We start from the raw sequence: 19,378 nt of genomic DNA on the forward strand, positions 1-19,378 counted from the left end.
CCTATCTACGTGCTCCCGCGCACGTATCCCGTTAATTATCAGCCTAAAATGCTGGCTGAAGTGTTTTGGAACATGTCCGCACTTGAGGACGGATCCAGAGCTCATCCCAGGCAACTCGCCTTTAAATTGTCTGGAATGAGCTGGAAGTGAGACCTCTCAGGCAATCACAGCTCACGTTTCATGCCACCCTGTGCCGAGGGAAGCGCCGCTGTGTGGAGCACATTCCCAATGGAGCAGCGAGCTGCCCGCTGGGGAACGGCTCGAGCTGGGAACCTGCTCCTAGAGCCGTGCAGGAGACCCTGGAGAAACGGGGAGCATCAGACAGGCTGCACAGCAGCACTCTGCAAACGCTCCTGTAGCCAGGTGGAGCTCGGCTCTAGCTCTTGGTGCCTGGCTAATTGCATTTGAGCAAAGGCTGAGGGAGCTGGGCCTGTTCAGCCTGGAGAAGAGGAGGCTGAGGGGGGACCTGATCAGCGTGTATAAATACCTCAAGGGAGGCAGTGAGGAGGAGGGGGCGGCCTCTTTTCAGTGGTGGACAGTGATAGGACTAGGAGAAACGGCCACAAGCTGAGAAACCAAAAGTTCCACAGGAACTTGAGGAAACACTTCCTAACAGTGAGGGTGACAGAGCCCTGGCACAGGCTGCCCAGGGAGGTTGTGGAGTCTCCTGCTCTGGAGATCTTTAAAACCCGCTTGGACGCAGCCCTGTGCCCCGTGCTCTAGGTGACCCTGTGTGAGCAGGAGGTTGGACTAGATGACTTCTGAGGTCCCTTCCAACCTTAAGCATTCTATGATTCATTCTATGATTCATTTCTGCTCTTTTTATTATGAAAAAGAGAAAAGGTTTTGGAGCACCCTGTACCTGCAGGGGAGCCCCCCTCCTGCTGCAGTTGCAGCAAGGGAGGGGAAGTCCTTTCTACAACCTCTTCTCAGTGTCTGCCCACAGTCAGACAGCTGCTGGAATACATGAGGGGGACCTAGGTACAGCTTAAGTCTAAGACTGCAGTGAAGGAGTGAGGCCTCCTTCTTCACAAGGACAGACTCGCTCCAGGGATGTGGATGTTGCTCTGGTCCAACCTGGGTCAATGCCAGGGACTGGAAAGAGGACAGATCTGGCCAGGGCACGGGCTTAAGGAGCACCATGCACAGCAGTGCTAGCACTAGGCCTCGCCTTGCAGGCCTTGGGAAGTCTAGGAAAAATGAGACCAAAAAGCAGAGGAACCAAAACTACCAAATTTCACCCTGAATAGCCACATTACAGAATCACAGAGTGGTTGAGGTTGGAAGGGACCTCTAGAGATCATCCAGTCCAACCCCCTGCTCCAGCAGGGACACCTAGAGCACAGGCCACAGGGCGGCATCCAGGCGGGTTTGGAAGATCTCCAGAGAAGGAGACTCCACAGCCTCCCTGGGCAGCCTGTGCCAGGGCTCTGTCACCCTCACAGGGAAGTTCTTCCTCACATGGAGATGGAACTGCCTGTGTTGCAGCTTACACCTATTGACCCTTGTCCTGTCACTGGCCACCACTGAGAAGAACTTGGCCCCTTCCTCCCTACATTCCCCCTTCAGGTACTTATACATGTTAATCAGATCCCCTCTCAGCCTTCTCTTCTCCAGGCTAAACAGGCCCAGCTCACTCAGTCTCTCCTCATACGAGAGATGCTCCAGTACCTTAATCATCCTGGTTGCTCTCTGCTGGACCCTCTCTAGAAGCTCCACATCCCTCTTATATTGGGGAGTCCAGAACTGCACACAGTGCTCCGGGTGCACATGTCTCAACAATGTCTCTAGGACATGCTCGAGCCATGAGAATCACAGAATATTCAAGGTTGGAAGGGACCTCTAGAGATCATCTAGTCCAACCTTCCTGCTCAAGCAGGCACACATAGAGCATGTTCCTTACGGATTGTCTAAACTAACCAGGACAGCAAGCGCAAAAGCACCAGAGAGGACAACAAGAGAATAAAATCTCTTGGACCATCAGCTTTTGTAGGACTTTCACCCAAATCTCTGCTCAATGTCCTACTGTTTAAAAAGAGATACAAAGTGCCAAGTCTTACTCAGATGGCTTTATTTCACATTTCATGAGTATATCATACAACATACAATATATATTGATCTAAAAGCAAATAAATGGAAAAGAACTCAGTTGTCTTAGAAGATTAGAAGATCGTTATTTTAATTCAGAAAAAAAATAGGCACAAAATTCAGAAAAAATACAGATAAAGTTAAAATTATTTGTGTCAGGGTGATATTACTGTTAATTTTTAGCTGTAACTAACAACTTCCTAGAAAAGAAATTTTCAGTCATTTCAGTCATTTTCACTCCCTTTCTTTCAGTCATTTGAGTTACTTTTTCATTTCATGTGAGACAGTGAAATTAACGTGCCTCATGTTTCACTCATTTTCCATCTTCTCTTTTCCCTTTATTAACTCCAAGTTGCCTGTTAGATTGATGAAGAAAACACGGCTGAATCACGACAGCATTCTGCAAACTCCTGAGAGTATCTGAGCTCAACTTAAAATTAGTGAAATCCACGTAGTCAAAGTCTGGTTGGCAGCACCAGCTGTGTGTGCGTGTGGCGGTACACGGTAGCAGTGGATGCGCGCAGTGAAGCTGATGCTGATGAAGGCCAGTGCCCACGTGGCCTCTGCTCTGCGGGGATTACTTCAGAATAGGCCTGGCCTGCATGCTCCTCAGCAGCTGCACTGCATCGTCTGCTTTAGTCTCCTCCGAAAGGAATCCAGTCACACGCTCCAGGGTTGTTCTGAGGCTGCAGGGTGGGAATGGGGGACAGTAGAGGGAGCTGCTTAAAAACCTGCTCCTGACCTAAGTAAAACCCTAATGAAGGGACACCAGAGAAGGCCAGTTCGTCATCATCCTCTTGTTTCTGTGTTTATGCTCTCATAACTGGATAGTGACCGTTAAAAACAAAGTGAGAAAGATTAAACTATTGAAAAGTACAGATAGCAGAAATAACATGCTTGACTCCGGAGTTCCGGAGAACTTCATATAAACACTCTCCAATGAAAGCCTGAGAATTATGGAAGAAGAAAACTGTGTTTATTCCATGACTGAGATCCACATAGTTCCCATTAGATTATTGGTGCTTAAGCAGCTCATGTCTTTGACCTCAACCGGTAGGAACAGATGCAGCTCCAGGTGCCCAGCAGGTTAGCAATGGGCGGACTGGCTATGGGTTTCTGCAGTTCTTTGTAGCTACACTTCTCTTGAAAGCAGCAGATTTCAGCTATCCTGACTGTTCTCCCCATCTCCACTCTCCCTGTCAACAAAGAAGGGAGGCCTGATTTTCATGGCCGTGTATTTTAGGGAGTACCACATCCCGTGCCAGGTAGACCAAACAATGCCGTCGTCGTGGGAGCCGCTGTAGCTTCCTGCTTTGTAGTATCGTCCATTGAGGTTCACAGCGTGGCACCTGTGGCAATGAGAGAGCGAGGGAAAGGAACATTGAGGGTGGAGAGACATGACAGCAGGGTCAGTATTCACAGAATCACAGAAGCACAGAATGGTTGAGGTTGGAAGGGACCTCTGGAGATCATCTAGTCCAACCCCCTGCTCCAGCAGGGACACCCAGAGCATGGGGCACAGGGTGACATCCACGTGGGTCTGGGAGATCTCCAGGGAAGGAGACTCCACAGCCTCCCTGGGCGGCCTGTTCCAGGGCTCTGTCACCCTCACAGGGAAGAAGTTCTTCCTCACATGGAGATAGAACTGCATGTGTTTCAACTTATATCCATTACCTCTTGTCCTGTTCCGGGTGACCACCAAGAAGAGTTTGGCCCCTTTCTCCCTACATTCTCCCCTTAGATATTTGTACATATTGATCAGATCCCCTCTCAACTTTCTCTTCTCCAGGCTAAACAGTCCAACTCACTCAGTCTCTCCTCATACAAGAGATGTTCCAGCCCCTTAATCATCTTTGTTGCTCTACTCTGGATCCTCTCTAGAAGCTCCACTTTTCCCTCTTATACTGGGGAGCCCAGAACTGCACACAATACTCCAGGTGAGGCCTCACCAGTGCTGAGGAGAGGGGCAGGATCCCCTCCCTTGACCTGCTGGCAACATCCTCCTGATGCAGCCAGGATCCCATTGGCCTTCTTGGTCATGAGGGCACACTGCTCACTCATGGTTAACTTGGTGTCAACCAGGACTCCCAGGTCCTTCTCTGTGGAGCTGCTCTCCAGCAGGTCCACCCCTAATCTGTCCTGGTGCCTGGGGTTATTCCTCCCCAGGTGCAGGACCCTGCACTTGTCCTTATTGAACCTCATGAGGTTCCTCTCTGCCCAACTCTCCAGCCTGTCCAGGTCCCTCTGGATGGCAGCACAGCCCTCCGGAGTGTCGGCCACTCCACCCAGCTCGGTGTCATCTGCAAACTTGCTCAGGGTGCACTCTGTGCCCTCGTCCAAGTAGTTGATGAGCAGGTTGAACAGCACCGGGCCCAGCACTGACCCCTGTTGGACACCACTGGCCACTGGTTTCCAACTGGACTCGGCCCCATTTATCACCACCGTCTGAGCTCTGCCATCCATCCAAGTCTCAAAGTCCACTCATCCTCATCATGTCACCATGTGACCTCACTGTCCACTCATCCAACCTACACTTCTGGAGCTTTCCTATGAGGATGTTATTGGAGATGATGTTGAAAGCCTTGCTGAAGTCAGGGTAGGCAACATCCATGGCTCTCCCATCATCCAGCCAGCCAGTCATCCCATCGTAGAAGGCTATCAGGTTGGTCAAACATGTCTTCCCCTTGGTGAATCCATGCTGACTACTCCTGATCACCTCCTTCTCCTTCACATGCCTAGAGATGCTCTCTAGGATGAGCTGGTCCATCACCTTTCCAGGGTCAAAGGTGAGGCTGTCCGGCCTGGAGTTTCCTGGCTCCTCCCTCTTGACCTTATTGAAGACTGGAGTGATGTTGGTTTCCAGTCCTCAGGCACCGCCCTCATTCTCCAAGACCCCTCCAAGAGGATGGAGAGGACCTGAGCAACAACCCCTGCCAGTTCCCTCAGCACTCTTGGGTGCATCCCAATGGGGCCATGGGATACACTGCATGGATGTATCCGTCTGTAGTAAACTGGTTATCTAAAGTTCCACTGCAACCAATGCAGATCTGGTTAATATAGTCTGTGGAGCTCATAGAAATATGTGGCTCCTCCTAAAGCAGACAATTATGGTGGTCAGCAGAATCAACTCGATGGTTCCCTTCTTTGTATTGACTATGGACATGTTTCAGTTGCTGAACAGAGCCTCCAGTTCAAAAGACAGCACCTACATATTGACATTTAAGAACTTAAGTGTCTTTTAATCAAATTGAATCCCACTGTTGATGTACACTTTTGTAGCTCCACTGACTTCAATGCATATTCTGTGATTCTGTGACTGTGTGATGATGAGGGCCTAGCATTAGAGAAGAAGCTCCTCCCGCACTAGAGCAGAGAGAAACACCTGTGCGTCGCATGTCAAAACAAGCTGTTTTCACTGGTGGCCAGCGACAGGACGAGGGGTAATGGCCACAAGCTGAAGCACAAGAAGTTCCATCTCCAGGTGAGGAGCAACTTCTTTACTGTGAGGGTGACAGAGCMSTGGMACAGGCTGCCCAGGGAGGTTGTGGAGTCTCCTACTCTGGAGGTCTTCAAAACCCGCCTGGATGCCGCCCTGTGCCACATGCTCTAGGTGTGCCTGCTTGAGCAGGAAGGTTGGACTAGATGATCTGTAGAGGTCCCTTCCAACCTTAAATATTCTGTGAATCTGTGAATCTGTGAATGTCCATGCACCCAGGGCTCGTAAACCTGACTCCACAACTGCTTGTATGCTGGACATGCTTTACCAGAAAATGACCCAAGTGAATGTTTGTAGCTCACCCCTAGGCACTCTTGACAACATAGAAATGTCCTTTCTGCACACGTCACTTTACAGGGGCTTAAGTTGTTTTCTTTCTATGGACATTTCAGCCAGGCTCTTCTCCATCCCTCTCATTTACCCTTTGTTTTCACTCTGAACCTCTTTGTAAAGTGATTGCAACTTATCTCCTTTGCTTGACAGTGACAGAAGCAGATAGTTTTCCTCTGAGGATCTATCTTACAAACACCCCAGGTCTGGCTGTGTGAGGTGACTCGTGCACACACCAACCTGCTCTGAAAAAATGCTGTTTGCCCTAAGGCAGACACGGCCTTGCAGCTGCCGCCCACGTGCTCTGCTTCCTGCTGAGGGCTGAGTGAAATCAACTGGTTTCCATACCTGTTAAACCACCAGCCACCCTTGTTCTCCAGCGCACAGTTGCCTCCCAGGAATCGGTCATGGTCCTTGTCAGATGTGGTGAACTGCATCCCTCTGTGCGAGGCCGACCACTGCTCTTCAAAATTGCTCCCCCCAGACAGAGCGTCGCCAGCGTTACCAGAATAGGTGCCAAACCATAACCTGTAGTTGTCCTGCAAGAACAATATGGGAAGCACATTTTGGATATCAGCCCTTTTTGCCTTCCATCCCCGTTTTGAAATGAAATTTGTTCTATCCATTGTATCCAAAGGTACGACACTGTTGATGTCAAGGGTCACTTTTGGCCCTGTGCTTTAATGATACCAGCCTAAATCCCTTTGGGATTTAGGAACAGATTGCTACCTACTGCTGCTGCTACAAAGGACTTTAGATTTTGTTGTCTTTCAGTGACCATTCGATTCATTATATAATAAGATTCTTCCATCAAGAGCAAACGCTATGGGCCAAGTAACTGCCTTCATAGACTGATCATGGCTCAGCTAAAACAAGTCCTCCTCCAAGAACTAGAAGCATCTGGGTTTTAGCTGAGTGATCCTGTCCTGGTAGCAGTCCTTGCAGGAATAGTTCCATTGCACACAGCTAAGAAATCCAAGAGGCATTTGATAAGAGTTGGATGATAATTTTTGTGATTTTGTGTTTTTTTTTTTCCTGTCATTGTATTTGTTTTTTATTTAGGAAAAAATTATCAGTAAGGCATTAAAATCAAATTGTGCTACCTTTTCATAAGGAACTGAGCAAAACGCACACATTTCTGGAATGTGATGAGTTGGAGGCAGGATTGGTCCATGCAGTGGAACTCAAATCTTTGAGCTTCCAGGTGTGCAGAGCGGTAGCCCTGAAGAAAACAGCCCTTGCCTCAAGGAAGGAAGGAAGCTGTCCAAAGGCCAGCAAACAAGCATGGAAATACTGCTACGTGTCTGTCTTCTGGCTCTTTGTGCCTAGTACATTAAGGATAGTGCTACAGATATTTCTCTTCAAGATAGGAGCTTATAACTATTCTTTCAAAGCTTTGATTGGATTTCACTGCATAATGGAAGAGTCATGGGGAGTATTACAGTGGTTGTCTTTTGTGTGATAGCCTAAGACACTCCTCTGTGAAATGGAACAGGGTTCAGTTTCCCTGCAGAGATCCAAGCCCATCTCTGCTCCCTCGGGAATGCTTTTTAGTCATAAGGCCAGTGCATGTGGGAGCCCCTGCACCCTGGGGCAGGGAGCTCACCTCTGTGCAGCAGGCAGTTTGTGGTTCAGCAGCCAGCAAGGGAGCATGTGTGACTAACTCTGTGGTCTGAGTGCTCTGCAGTTGGGAAGAAGGAGGCCACGGCTCAGATCCCTGCTCTCCGGACTGTTTTCACCCAGAAAACATGGATTATCTATCCCAGAAACAGGAGCAGGAATAAGGATGGGAATTCCAGATCTCCCTGTGCTCAACTGGAGGAGTGCCCTACATTAAAATCAGGACATTTTCTTGAGGATCTTGCAGATATACCCTTTGTTTTAGGATTTCAGGGTGGCTTAGGCAAGAGCTATCACCTGAGGGAGCTTTGGGCATGTGCACAGACAAGGCTATGGCAGGTACCTACCAGGTAGATGGGAAGAGCTGAAGGCTCTTCTGGGGTTAGGCAATGGCTGGTCTGCAAGCAGTGTGATGTGGACCTACCTCTCCTCACCTTGAATCCTGTCAGCCAAACCAGAAATCCCAGGGAACGAGGGCTGGTGAGTTTTTGCAGAGCTGTAATTACAACCTTGACACTAAAACCTGTGCAGCTGATGCTGTACAGAGCATCACCACCAATTACACTCACCAATAAAACAAGAAAATCACCACTTTCTCCATTTCTTACCTGCTCATTTGTGAGCTGGAATTTTTCATAGATGGCATAACGTCTTTCTCCATGCCAGTCCATCAGGTCAATCTTCAACAAGGTCTCCCCTAAATATGAAGCAGTATTTGTCAGATGAGGTATCTCATGCAAATTGGAAGGGAATCTGTGGAGGGAAAATACTCGTACCTTGAGCGAGCAGGTCATAGATGTGCTCATTGCCCAGCCAGTATTCATCATTCTTCCCCTGGAATTTTCCAAATCCCAGTTTGTACTCATCCCAATTCCTGCAGCAAAATACAGATATCAAAATCATCATGTGAGGGAATTAGACAGTTCGTGGTACCCAGCTGTGGTAACAAGTAAGTCTTCCGCTGTATTTCTAGACACTGTTTTATAAAAGTATCTGATTCAGCACAGCTGAGCAGATATTTGTCACTGAGCCTTAGAAGTAAATACAACCCACATCTTATTTCTTTGCATGTTAAACCCGTGCACATGCATACATTGGGATCAGTCTTTCCAACTGTCACATGCACTGCTTGCAGAACAAGCTCAGAAGCGAAGTGGAAAGGGAATGCAGGAGCTGTCACATTAGTCCCCAGCGCAGTGTCTGACATCGATCCTCATAAAGTCAAATTCAAATTCACTCCTAGTTGGAAATTAATGTTGCAGTCTGCTATGTGCTACAGTCTTGGCTGTGATGCAGTAACTGAATAGAAGATGCAAACAAGAGCATCTGGATGAAGTTAAAAGGAAATCACAGGATGGCTGAGGTTGGAAGGGACCTCTTGAGATCATCTAGTCCAACTCCCTGCTCCAGCAGGGACACCCAGAGCATGGGGCACAGGGTGGCATCCAGGCGGGTTTGGGAGATCTCCAGAGCAGGAGACTCCACAACCTCCCTGGGCAGCCTGTGCCAGGGCTCTGTCACCCTCACAGGAAAGTTCTTCCTCACATGGAGATGGAACTTCCTATGTTTTAATTTATAATGTCTGGGTATTAAATTAATTTAAAATATCTGGGTCTGCTTTGAGCTCCTTTTCCGTCTCTGCTGAGAGTTGAACTACCCTGGCTAGGTGAGCACAGCTCTTGGGCAAGCCACCTTAGAGCTACTTGAGGTCACTCCACAATGCGCTGCGCTCACTTCAAGAGATCCGCATCACAAGAACATTTTAAAAATGGGCTCATGCTCACAATGACTGTCCCTGCATTGCTGTTATCCAGAGAGTTAATCCTGCAAATTTAGCTTCTCAAATTTGGGAGCCAGTGCAGGGAAAGTTGGAGGCCTCGCTGTCAGACATGTTGACAGGACACGAAGCCACCCACCTGTTGAAATTCTCCTTGCCGTGACTGCGCCGCTGAATTACAGTCCACCCGCCGCCATCGGACATGTCACAGTACACCAGGAAGGGCTCCCGCTCTGCCCGCGGCCGGATCCTGTAGTATCCATTCTGGGTCTTCTTCCTATCGAATACTGCAGAGCAATCTAAGCAGAACCATGTTGGTTTGGTAAATGAGAGACAAGCAAACAGCCAAGAGAAGGCATCACTGAGAGTCTGTAAGGGACAAGGACACGTGTCTGGTCAGGTCTTTGAAAGCCCAGCAAGACTCGAGCAAGAGCTTCAACGTGGTATTAGTGACGCAGCTTCAAGAGCTTTACTACCATTCCCTAAGCATTGGTGAGATACAGGAGGGATGCAGCCCTGGCTGGGGCAAGGACAAGTAAGGCGGGTAGGACCAGGGCTGTCTCTGTCAGCAGGCACTGCACAGAGACAAAAATAGGACTAGATGGGTCTAGATGGGTCCTGTTGCTCTTCAGAGCAGCTGAAGGGAATGATGCACATCCTACTGCCATGTGTAATTTCCATGTGGAAGAGAACTGGGGCTGGATTTCAGGATGGACAACGGCCTAGAATTTCTAAAACAAGCTCAATTCCTGTGACAGGCTGTATCAGGCTTGTATTCAGGAGGCCTTCAGAACCTCAGTGCTTTCCATTTTAAATCTAAGGCTCATGAGTGATAAAATATTGGCCACAGGTTAAATCAGCCTACATTTCCAGCTATGACAATATTGAAGGGCACAGCCTCTCTCTTCCCAAAGCAGATGTCTGAAGCAGGCCCAGCAGATCACACCCGAGATGACTGTTCCTCTCTGCACTGGGAGTCTGGGGTGACAAGCCCAGACGTAGACGTGTGTGACATGCTACTGTAGCTGCATCTGACTGCCCTGGGAAACACAACTCTCCTGAACATTTCAAAAATTAAAAAGCTTTTCTCGCAGTAGGAGAAATCAAATATAGCCCCAAATGCGACACTGTGGGAAGAAACAAGCGTTTCATTCTGCTGAAATTTCTTTGTTCTACTGCAAAATGTACCTGGGTCATAGACTATCAAATTTCCACTGGTGGTGGGTAAAAGCACCTCGTGCTGCATGCTCCTGTTGCCTGAGAACAGCTTGCTCTTTGCTCCATGGTAAGTGTTCTCCAAGATGTCCTTCAGCTGTAGTTCATATATGTAGAGCAGATCCTGAAGCTGTTTTAACCTTTGTCTTAATTTGCTGTTATCTAGGAGGCAGATATCCTTCTCCTATGAGGGAAAAAAGAAAGTACAGGGGTAAGAACAGAGAGACAGAAGCAATGAGTACATATTTTGCCTTAATCCTACCGTGTCACACATGGTTCTTCTCCAAAAGACATGAATCTTGCAGCCTGGTCTGTTGAGCTAAATCCAGTGGAAGAGGGGTTTTTACAGTGGTCTTGCTACTGATGTAGGGTCCACAGAATATGACAAAATATGAAAAAAAGTGACTTTGGCAAGTGAGTTTCAGCTCAACTCCCATTTAATGAAATCAAAGGAAGTGTTCGCAGGCTGTGAAACTGCTCAGAATAATAAGAGGGGAAAAATGGCTCTAGCACTGCAGGTAGGCCAGACCAGTGAGATTCCAGAAACCTCTTCTTGTCAAACTGGAAGATAAGTATGCATAAATATTTGGTGCGGATCTGCTGAAAGCAGAGAGCGCACCAGAGTCAGTGGAGTAACCTCAGAGCAGCGTTACCCTAACCAAAACCAGAATCTGGCCCATGTTGGCTGGGATCGACATTTTCAGCAACACTCATCTGTGGCTAGCATTATCCCATCAAAACCATCAAGAAAACAGCAAAATCTCTTCCCATATGATATAAGCAAACCCATATGATATAAGAATCACTTGGGTCATTCTTTTCTTGAGTGATACCAAACGGGGACCAGTTCTAGGCCAGAGCAAAATAAACAGTTGCCTAGGATAGCAGATTCCTGGTAAAGTTGGTGCAGTCAAGCATAAATTTGCCCAGACCCTAATTCTGTGAAAGCATTAAATTATCAGGACAGCAAGAACAGCAAGAACAGCCTTCCTTTAGCTGCAGACAGGCTCCTCTTTGCTCAGTCTCTTGTTGGGGATCACAACCAGAAATGTGAAGTCACCGGCACCAACCCCTGCTTAACCAGGGGTTAAGCAGAGCCAAGCTAAGGGATACGCACAGAAAGCCTGGGTGCAGGGGAGCCTAAGCTGACCAGGAGAAGCAGCAGCAGCAGCAACCAGGGCATCATCATCACACTCATTTCTTCCCACCTGAAAAAAAAAAAAAAAAACCTAAAAAACACACATTCACAGTCTGCACTAGAAGTTCCTTTAGCATCTCTGCCAACTCAATCCCTCCTCGTGATCACATTTAACCCCAGGCTAAACACTACAGGACTTGTTAAAGAGGTAGCTTCAATCTTCGTGCAGCCAAAAATAAAAAGCAAAGGAGGGGAGAAGACGTGTGTTGGAGAGAGGCTGAAGTACCGCGGGGCACTGACACCGGCGCCTGGGTCGGGTCCAAGCCCGGCTTCCCAGGATAAATAAACACGGGGTGAGTCCCTCGGGCAGTGCCTGCCCTGCTCCCGAGGGCCTCGGCAGCGACACCTCCGTGGGGAGCCCCTCGCCAAGCTCCTTGGCACATTGTCCCCACTCCAAATTCATGGAAACGAGCAGCGGTTTTGGAAATGAACAGCAGTTTTGCTTCGTGGTTCTGCGAGCGCAGGGATCGCCCTCCGGGGATCCAAGCTGCCGGTGCCAAGCTGCCACCGGGTGACCTCGGAGCCTGGGACGAGCTGGGCAGGGCAAGGCCCGGAGCAAACAGGGAAAGGAAATAGAAATATTTAGCAAAAGATGTTATGCAGGTGTGCCCTGAGCACGAGAGCTCTGAGATGATAGAGAAAAACTCCAGCGTTACTGCAGAGGCTGCCCTCATTCCTGCAGCCCCGCGGCGGTGCCCCCGGCGGGCCCAGAGGAGGCTCAGGCCCCACGCAGAGGGTGTGGACGAAGGGAAGAAGCTACCGGGAAGCACGGAGCTGAGCAGCAGCTCCTGGAAAACAGACAGCGAAGGCTGGAAGGGGAAAAAGCAACTTCTTCGTCAGTGCCTGCATCAACACACATTAAATGCACGTACCTGCAGCTCGCTTTTCCTTCAGACCTCCTCCTGATAGGATCATCTCCCTTAAAAGTCAACTGCAAAAGAAAGTGATAATAAACCTGGCTGGATTTTTAGAGGCTGATTAGATTCTCCCTTCCAGATGGCCCATATTAAGGACTGGGATTCAGGAACATTTCACTGCACAAGGCAGTTCCACAGGAAAAAAAACAGTTGGAATTTCTTCATGAAAGAGTTACACAATCCCAATTTATCTCTAGTCACTCTGCTGCTTTGGAGGAGAAACAAGCGACAGAAGTTATGTTTCTATCAGTGCTCTCTGAGGAGAAGGACTCTGCTGGTCGCACTCCATTACCCACCTTATGTGACCGTGAAGTTCAACCAAGAGTGACCCACTGAAGTGTTTTTATGAACCACTCAGATGGATGCTCCCCGTGGGAGCTTTCGTTCACGTTTAATACAGCCAGGATCACTTCTGTAAGCTCTGCAAGGTGGAACGAAGGCAACTTTGGCGTTCAGCGTTTATTTTGGTGTTGGATCTACTTGATATGTAAAAGCACAGGAAAAGGGCCACGGTGCCCAAGGAGCTCAGGAGGATTGGGATGGAGGAGTGGAAACGCGGGTGCTACGGAGCAGTTGTTGCTAAACCGAAACCGCAGGTTTGCAGTTGTGTAACTCTCCGCAGAGCGGGACCACGGGACTCGCTGGTAGCCGCAAGCGCGGACATTTGTGGCAGAGGAAAGAGCTGGGGCTGGGCCCCTCCCTTTGCGCTGCGGCCAAGGAATTACGGATTATTTTTAAGGGCAACAGTTGGAATGTTCCATTTCGCACAGCTGTTTTCAGAGGAGGGACAGCGGGGCTAAAAGACAGAACATATTGGCCCATCATAAACCCCCGTGCGACCCTCTGGGAGAACAGGAGCATCCAGCACTTACGACGTAGGGCCAGAGTGTTTATTTCTTAAAAGCCACATTCCTCCTCCTCCCTCCAGACCCGCTGAGACCCGCTTTCAGTGCCAAAGTGTTACGCAAGGAGCTTTTCCTCCCACTTGTTTCGCAGCCCTGTCCCTGGCTCGCTCGGGAAGCTGTTGAAGTGAGTGCAAGGAAGGTCTCTCCATCCCTGTGTGGCCCCAGGCCCTGGGCCTGCGCTCGCCCTTTTCCCCTGGGAGCTGCAGCTCCCTCTTAGGCCCATCCTGAACATCGGAAGGTTACACGGGAGATTTGAGGGGTGTCTGGGGACACCGCGGATACCTGGAGCAGCAGAGAGGGGCTGTCAGGAGCTTCGTGTGAGGGAGGGTGCGCGTCTGGCCCTGAGTTAAAATAATGGAGCGATCACAAGGAACAGGGACAGCGTGTGATTGCGAGTGTTGTTTCCGCGCAGATGTTGCCGTCCCCAGGCTGTAAAAGCTCCTTGTTCTCCTGGAATACGCATGCCTCACACGTAGGCCGCGGCACAAACCCCTTTGGTTGCTTGGAAGGAGATCAGATTCCCTCTCCGTAAGATCCTCAGCGATCTTGTCAGAGCATAGCAACCATTTTGTTAACTGAAAACCTCCCCACCCTGCTCCCCTCCTGCCAGCAAAAATACTTAGGTGCTGGAGAACAGCCATTAAAACCTCTGTCCGCCCATTAAGCAAACTGCCACGGGAGCGGGGATGCAAGTTGTGGAGTTTTCCCTGAAGGAAGACGGCAGCCTTGGAGTGGCTCTTGGTGCTCTGTGGGACACCAGGATCCTTCCTCTGGAGCGGCCCGGGATTGGGATGCTGGACAGAAGAGCCTATTCCCAGACAGACTGAGCATCGCTGCTGCTGGGAGGTGGTGGGGCATTTCCAAACTCTCCCCAGTTTCTCTCTCAACCAAATTTCTAGCTGTGGTTTGGAGGTTTGTTCTTGAAGTGGGAAGGGAAGGAATGAGCTGATCTGCTCCGGGCGCCAAGGGAATTGTGGAGGCCGGGGGGTTTCACAGCACGAGGTTGATCCCCTACCTGTGCCCTGGGAAAGTTTGGGGTAGTCCAGGGCCAGCTCCAAGCAAGCAGCCCCATTTGCACTGAATCCAGGGCCCTTATGGATTTGCCATTATTTTTAGACTTCTCCATCACATCACACTTTCCATGAACATCCTGCTCATTTGGAGAGACCGTGGACCTGTGAAACCTCCTGTGCAGCTCTGGGACCCTTGGGGCCTGCAGGGTCTCCCATCTGTGAGCTATTCCATGTCTTCTACAGGAAGCTTTTTTAAAACAAATTTTCTGAGGCCTGAAACAAATATTTTTTTTTTTTTTTTTTTAAATCCAACAATACAAAATTCCATCAGAAGTAAAATACATTTCAAAGACCCGAATGACACCAGCCACCAGAGTCTCAATCTTTTGTGAAATAACCGAAACCAGCACGCGGATTCAAAGTCTGTATGTTGTTAACCACCAAAATTTGTGTACAAAAAGGGACTAGCAGTGGCAGACCATAAAACATGTTAGATGTGAATATTTTGATAAAAGTTCACAGAGCAAAGGCATAATTCAGTCTAACCAACGAGTCTGCAGGCAGCCTATGAGAATCTAATGGGTTGACACAACAAATATAATTAGCTTGTGAGTTCCTCCGGGCAAGCGCAGCTCCAAACTGATCTCCTTGCATCAGGGATAACTGTACCAAAGTGAATTAGTCACAAGGCCAGAGGGAGTATGTGGATTATCTGCATCATCTTCTACCTACCTCAGGTCAGAGAACAACCCTGACCTAATTAATTCCCACTTGAACTGAAGGATCTCTTTGAGGAAAACACATTTTGGTGTAAAATATTCAGCAATGAACAATCAACCACAGACCTTAACATGGTCTTCCACCGCTTAGTTGCCCACATTGTTAAATATTACTGCTTTTTGCCTCATGTCTGAATTTGTCATGTTCCTTCCTCCAGCTTTTTATTCTCAAAACGTCTCACTTTGCAACAGGGAAAAGTCCCTTGCTGCCAAACTTCTTTTTCCCCACTCAGAGCTAGATCCAGGCACGTCCACGTTTAATGTCTGTCTTCAGGAACCCAAATCTCAGTGAGCTGCATGTGTGCCAGGGGGAAGCCAGCAGGGCAGAAGCACAGAGCGGAGCCGTGAGGTCCATGGCCACAGTGGTGCGGGGCACACGGGAGCAGAACTGCAGGTACAGCTCCTTTTTAGATCAAAGTTTTGATGCCTAATGTGTGCTTACAACCTCTTTTGGGGTTGTCTCTTTTTTAGGGTCTCTTTTGACCCTTTTCTAGGGTCTTGCCTGGCTGCCTGTCACTGAGCCACCCTCTATCTTCTCTTGGAGAAGCTGGACAGCCTGGAGCTCCTCAAGGAGGCTTGATGTGCTGGGCTTGAGCTCTTTACTCATGTTATGGCTCTTCTCTCTTCCTTCTGTAGCTGTTGCTACTAGCACAGGAGCCAAATAAAAAGCTCAGTGTTTCTTAACCAACATATTTCCTGATTGTAGATCCCAGGATGTCCTTATTCCTTGTGGCCACAGACACGTGCCACAGTCACCTGCAGCTGAGTCCCTACAGCTGCCCCAGGCTTTACACAGTTACCCCGTTCCAGAACAGAGTCCCTAACGCACTCAGGACAGCTGTGATGTGCACGGCATGAGATATTAGCTGGGAAATGCTCACCAGCTTTTCTGGTACATACGCACATTGCCCATTCAGGTGGCATCTGTGTCCATGCACTGACAGGCACTGGCCTTCGATCCTCTCCTCCAGGACAGATGCTGGAAGACCGGCAATGTTGTTTGCCCACTCCCCTCCACCCACCAGCGTGACAATTTGCTCAACTCCTTCAATCTCTGAGTCAGGCTTTATCAGTGAGGATTTTATCTGGGGCATTGCTCAAAACAGCACCTTGCAACGCAGCAGTACATGGCACAGGACAACACCCAATCCCTGCAGAACCCCTCTGGAAATCAATTGCTTAAGGATGGTTTCCCTTTCACAGTCATTAAGACTAATATTCCGAGTGTTCACCAGAGTAAAGTGAATAGTTTGATTTTATTCCTCTACCTTTGTAATCAAACATGATTTTCTAGCCAGGCAGTTGTTTACAAAAGCAAATAAAATGCCTTCATTTTATTAAACTCATAATCTTGTTTTAGAAATATACATTATTTTGACAGGCATTATGTTCCACAATCCCATGTGATTGGCACTTATTATGATTATCATCACTAGGCCTCCTTAATATTTCATTAATTGAATCCTGTATCTCCTCTGCTTGCATTTTGCCTGGGAGCCAAGCTAGGCCGAAAGATCTATCATCGCCAGGTCATTTGATCTACCTGCTTTTAATGCTGATTTATCACAGAATTGATTTTTACTCACTTGTCTCCATATTGCTGTTATCCCAAGACTCACTAAAAATCAAATCACTTCTCTGCCACTTTTAAGACTGTTAGATAAAAATGAGCTGATTTGAAATCCCTCAGGTTAAGAGATTCTGTTTACCACCCTTCTCTGTTATTTTTGGAATTTAAAGTATTTCATCACCTCTCTGAGATATGCATACTTCATCCTCCTCTTCACCCAGTACAGAACTGGATTATTTATTTAACATCCAACCTTTTCTGCACTGTTTTGACAATTCTGATATTTCACACTGACAAATAATTGTCAAGGGATCAGAACTGGATTCTGAGGGGTTTTTAGATGTCAGTATCATGAATTAAAAACCAAAGTACAATGTAAATATAATATACAAGCCATCCATTTAAACAGCAGAATATTTTCAGTGCTTGTTTAAATTTTTTGGCTTTGTGGACTTTGGTACATATTTCTAGACTTTTCTCCCCCGAGTGCAGGAAAATGATGCCGACACATGAGATTTTGCCCTAGTGCTTGCAGTAATAGTGCTACAAGATGATCAGCCTTGAAAGAGCATCAGTGAGGTTGTTCTCTTGGGCAGTGGGGCTCATGAGTTGGGCTCCTGTCCATGCCATGGTGAATGGGAAGAACTGTTTTTCACAGAATCATAGAAGGGCTGAGAGTTGCAGGCACCTCTGGAGATCATCTAGTCCAGGGCTGACTCTGCTCAAGCAGCACTGCTTAGATCATGTTGCACAGGATTGTGTCTAGGCTGGTTTTGAACATCTCCAGAGAATGCACCTCACGGCCTCTCTGGGCAGCCATTTCCATTTTTATTCCAAGTACATCTGCATCCTTGAGGAAGCTGGTTCATTGACAGCACTGGCACTGGGTCTGTGTGCGGTTCATAGTGCCAAAAGAGAGCCCTGCCAGTCCCCAGTCCCTCCTCCTTCACCTGCCATACAGGCTGCTACCTGAAAGCATAAATACTGATTTCAAAAGCATAAATACTGATTTCACACCTTGTTTCACACAGAGCTCCAGATAGGGAAAACCAGACTCCAGTATTTCTACAGCCTGCACTCCACAGATGAAATCTCTGCCAAAAACAACTCTCGGGATATCCCCAAGGTCCCACAGCATGAAAAATGTACTGAATAATCTCCACATGCAAATTTTTTTGGAACCAAAAGCAAATTAATCTAATGTTTCTTCTCACCATCCAGCTTAATTCATACTTAATTATTTCTGGAATACACGTAATTATTTTAATTTAACAATGATATTTAGCTTTGACCTTATTACTGTTGCCTGTACAAGGAATTTATTTGCATACTTATTACTCTGAACCTGGAAGGGACATGAAGGGGAGACTTTGTGTTTATCAGAAATTGTCCATATTTTCAGCATTCTGCTACAGATTTCATCCCTCCGGAGAGAAGGGAGCATGGAGATGTTCCTCATGGGGTTAACCACGACCACATCTCCGTGCAAGCAGCCCCCATAAGCTCGATGTGAGCTCCCTCTGCCGCCGACCACACGGTGGAGAATCCTCTCCCGGTGCTGGGGAGCATCCTGCACCCAGGATGAGGGCTCTGCACCCCGAGGTGCTCATGTGGAGCTGTGGATGAGCAGCCGCTTGGGACAAGGGGCCTGGGTGCACGAGGGGCTCTGGGCAAGCTGGGGTATCCTGCCCCTCAGCCCACACCCTTGGGACACGGTTGTGTGGGAAGCGCCAAGCTCGAGGTGTGGTGATGGCCTCATGCTCAGGTTTTGGTGTTTCTGGGTGCCTGGGTTTCAGGGTGTTGGGGTACTGGGATTTGTGGGTGCCTCAGTTTACAGATTTCTGGGAGCGGGGGTTTCTGGGCACCATGGTTTTAGGATTTTTGGATGCTAGGGTGTGTGGGTACTTGGGTTTCAAGACTTTTGGGTCTTAAGGTACTTGGGACTTGCAGGTGCCTGGGTTTCCAGGTTCTAGGATTTTGGGGTGCCAGCCTTACTGGCCACTTGGGTTCCTGGATTTGGGGGTGCAGTGGTTTCCGGGCACCTGTTTTCCACCACACATCCACACCAAGCTCCTCCTGACGGGAGGCAGCAGGGAGGAAAAACAGCCCCAACCACCCCAGGCCCTGAAGCAACTGGTTCTGACACGAGTGTTTCAAGGGCAGCAGGCCAGGCCACACTGCCCCGGGGCCACCTGCCTCCCACCCCACAGCAGAGCATCAAACCTCCATCCCTGTGCGAGGCTCCTTATTGCCCCCTAATTAGCAGCTAATTAGGTGAAACGAGCGGTGGTAGGAGGGTGGGGGCTGCATTTAGTGGCCGCCACCGGGGCTGAGGGGGACATAGGGGCCTGACCTGGACTTGCCTCAGGGGATGAGTAGGGGGAGGGTGGAAAGAGGAACAGGCTGAGGAAGCTTGGAAGAGAAAAACAATTAAAAAAATGAGAGGAAAAGGGAGAAAGGAAAAAAAAGA

General features: G+C 48.6%; 1 protein-coding gene across 1 annotated transcript; it reads right to left on the minus strand.

Moving 5' to 3' along the window:
• Nucleotides 1-2,134: 2,134 nt before the first annotated feature.
• Nucleotides 2,135-11,206, minus strand: LOC112959309 (fibrinogen-like protein 1). The gene is made up of 7 exons (XM_026053308.1): nucleotides 11,180-11,206; nucleotides 10,500-10,710; nucleotides 9,451-9,610; nucleotides 8,311-8,408; nucleotides 8,143-8,231; nucleotides 6,263-6,453; nucleotides 2,135-3,437 (listed from the first exon to the last, which is right to left on the minus strand). Exons 1-7 carry the CDS (start codon nucleotides 11,204-11,206, stop codon nucleotides 3,248-3,250), a joined length of 966 nt encoding a protein of 321 aa, XP_025909093.1. The 3' UTR covers nucleotides 2,135-3,247.
• Nucleotides 11,207-19,378: the final 8,172 nt, after the last annotated feature.

This window comes from Nothoprocta perdicaria, unplaced genomic scaffold (assembly GCF_003342845.1).
Source record: "Nothoprocta perdicaria isolate Ctin4 unplaced genomic scaffold, notPer1 scaffold_98, whole genome shotgun sequence".
Taxonomy (NCBI): domain Eukaryota; kingdom Metazoa; phylum Chordata; class Aves; order Tinamiformes; family Tinamidae; genus Nothoprocta; species Nothoprocta perdicaria.